The sequence below is a fragment of the Perkinsus marinus genome (genome assembly GCF_000006405.1).
Source record: "Perkinsus marinus ATCC 50983 genomic scaffold scf_1104296966464, whole genome shotgun sequence".
Classification (NCBI taxonomy): domain Eukaryota; phylum Perkinsozoa; order Perkinsida; family Perkinsidae; genus Perkinsus; species Perkinsus marinus.
This window is the reverse complement of record NW_003203885.1, coordinates 9,436-12,508: the sequence shown is the minus strand read 5'-3', so window position 1 is coordinate 12,508 and position 3,073 is coordinate 9,436. Positions and strand designations below refer to the sequence as shown.

At 49.9% G+C, this 3,073-nt stretch overlaps 1 protein-coding gene across 1 annotated transcript in view; it reads right to left on the bottom strand.

The window, feature by feature from the left end:
• The window catches only part of Pmar_PMAR004805 (conserved hypothetical protein), a gene marked incomplete at both ends in the record, with an annotated part of 2,957 nt that extends 2,471 nt beyond the window's left edge, over positions 1-486 (bottom strand). The window contains one exon of the mRNA XM_002769111.1: positions 425-486. Within this exon, the coding sequence (XP_002769157.1) occupies positions 425-486 (62 nt within the window). The remainder of the gene's footprint in view (positions 1-424) is intronic.
• Positions 487-3,073: the final 2,587 nt, after the last annotated feature.

Below are 3,073 nucleotides of genomic sequence, written 5' to 3'. Positions count from 1 at the left end.
ACGGAGCGACATGGATCACATTGCAGGCCCCAACACCCCCTCTCGGAGATGGGGCCTCAATTAGTAACTGGTCTACCCCGAGTACTCTTCGGGACGATTGCTCGGATCTTCAGACCTTGAGACGCCACCTCGGAGTTCGCGGGAACACCGTTGTGGATCAGCTTTGAGGCCTCGGCCTTGTTGTCAAGAGTAGCGAGTCCGTAGCCGTGTCCAAGTTCATGGAGGTCAGCACGCACTTCTTCTCCACCGAGATCATTAAAGCTCTTGCGTATCGACTCTGGGCAGATCGCCTTATCAGTGCGGAATTACACGACCGATCACTGGCCAGTAGACCTGATCAACACGATCTGTTGCTTGTGAGCTTCTATGGTCTTGTGAAATCATTATCTTCCAGAGGACTATTGCATTCTGGTAGCCAAGTCACCTTGGTAACCTCGAACCGCTCTTCGACTCCTGCTCTCGTACCGATCTTCCACGGCCGAGCATCACTAGTGTTGCAGCGACGCCTTACATCAAAATCCTCTGCTGCGACTTTAATTACCACTAGATGTTGACGAGTGTATTCTATACAGTACGAGCGCCCCAGATATTTTCTGAGCTCTTAAGCGCTTACTTGGGCCTTACTGATAGAATCGTGAAATACATTGTAATTCATCTCGAATATCTGAACTTGATAAGTTCGAAGGACGAGTTGTCGTTCTGCTCCTCGTCGTTGATATGTGGTGATTATGTAGAGACTACGAAAGTGGTTCTCGAGAGAATGAGAGTGTCATCTGAAGGCTAGTCACCGGAGACGACAGCTGTGGCATCCCTAGAATCGCTCCCCAGGCCTCCTGATAAGGAGCAGTTACAGTCAGTGTTGGGAACTATCAACTAATCAAGGGAGTCCTTCGATGAAGGCGAGCTACAGGTAGATCTCTCCTCCTTAAACAATCTCCCGGGAAAAACAAGCCCTCTAAATGGTCCAGTCTGCATGATATCGTCTTTGGCTGGCTGAGATCGGCTTCGCATCAGCAAATCTTGGTCTTTCAACCGGTCGACTCTGACCTCGCGGGCGGTGAAGGCTTTGCGTTACAAACAGACGCAACCGACTGTGATATCCTATGTAATGTGGAAAGAACGGTTTGTTCAGCACCTAGACGCACTCTCGGAAAAGCGTTATCTCCTCTCTGAGTACGCTGGATCGACGCCAGACGTCTTGGCGAAGCATGTCCTCATGGTAGACAGCCGTCGTCTCCGTGGGTATGAGAAACGTTATGCGAGTTCCGATTGTGAAGGTCTTTGACTGTGACGGTGGTGGAGGGGATTTGTAGAGCGAGGGTGCCGCCGCTAATCCCTACCAAAAATGGAAGACGAGCGCTTGCTGTTGTTCAATCTGAAAGTGCCGATGCCATTCGTGAGATGCGGGATATTTCTGAGTACTCCGAACTCACCCCCAACCAAGCTCGATACAAACACTGGTGTCGACGGGCCGGGAGAGTTGTCGATGTGCTCTCTTTCGTCAGAATAGTTCACCACCGATGACAGTGCGATCGTGCGATGAAGACCTTCGATATGCCGTTGCTGAAAGACGTGGTCTTGTGTGTTAGTTGACAAAGAATGGAAAAAAATAGAAAGAAGAGAGAACCAAGTAATGCGTGACATGCCCGACTCTAGATTCGAACCTCCGTCGATACACAGCACCAAAGGGTGTATGTAGAAAGTCGCAAAAATGTGAGACAGGAGCCAATAACATCTTTGCCAACGGGTCTTGACCGGACATGCTCCCCACGGACACAGCCTGCTGCGTTGCAGATGCAGGTGATCACGTAAAACCGAGGCCGATCGTTGACTTTTCTGGAAGGGCCGACTATGTCGCGGTGTAACTTATGTCGATCATTATCCCGTTCTTCATTCAGATGGACCAGATAAATAACGAGGTCGAAGATCTGAGGAGACAGCTCCAACAACTCTCACAAGTCTATCAAGAGTCAGAGAAGAAGGTTCCCGAGGCCTCTGGGTACGACGAGAAGTTGGAGGACAATGTGAATATGTCCGACTCTATAGTGATCTTGAAGAAGCTCTTGTCCGACATTGTTGACCAGAAGGCGAGAACCCCTATTAATAAATCACACGAGGTTCCGCTACCGGATATTGGGCCAATATCATGGGTCGCCAATATTATTGGCGACCCGTGATGTGGCCGGGCCACACCATGAGTCAGTGACCCATGGACTACCCGTGAAATAAGATTCCGTTTCAGAAGAGATCAATTACTCACCATTGAACAAGAGGTGGGTCAACATCATGGAATCTTCGACGAGCTTGCTGAGTACTTTCCCGAAAGGGCTGGCAGCTACAAAATTGGCGGCAAGAATAGCCAGGAGCGTGACATCTGCTATGGGTTCAAGCGATCTGGCTATTGCCGTCTAGGTGATAGCTGCCGTTTCAAACATGTCACTGAGAAGAAGGTCGAAGACCCCGAAACTGAGCCTGCAGCACCATCGGAGGATGGGCCCACACTGTGGTCTGCTCTGAATTTACACGCACTGGCAAGTGCAGCAACGATATTTGCATGTTCATAGACACCGCTCAGGGGACTATAGCTGCTGTCGTCTAGGCTCGTGACGGTAGTCGAGTTGTTGATGGATGTCTGGGTGTTAGCCATGATAGCTACTTATCTCCGAGCCTACAACTCAAAAGATTGTCAGCGGCTACAGCAGAACTCCGCTAGCGGAACCGTCGGCGGTGGTTGCATTACTGGACACTGGGTCCTCAGTCAACCTGGTGAGCCTTGCCTACATTGACAAGATCTCGGCACCAATGTTCCTGTTCCACACTATGAAGCTTGTTCAAATACTGGCGAATCCCCGTGAAGCACTCATCATCCAGTCCCGCAGCGTGATGTTCCCAGGGTCGTCGGGTTTCGGACGAGGATACTAGATCAATAGGAGCTAGAGATGACTCTTGGGAGTAGGAAGTGATAATATCACTATGATATTTATAAAAAGCTGAGTGAGGCCAATGTTACTCGTCCAATTAGACTTGTCCTCGACTTGCATCACATATACCTTGAGGAATTTGCAAACCTGGG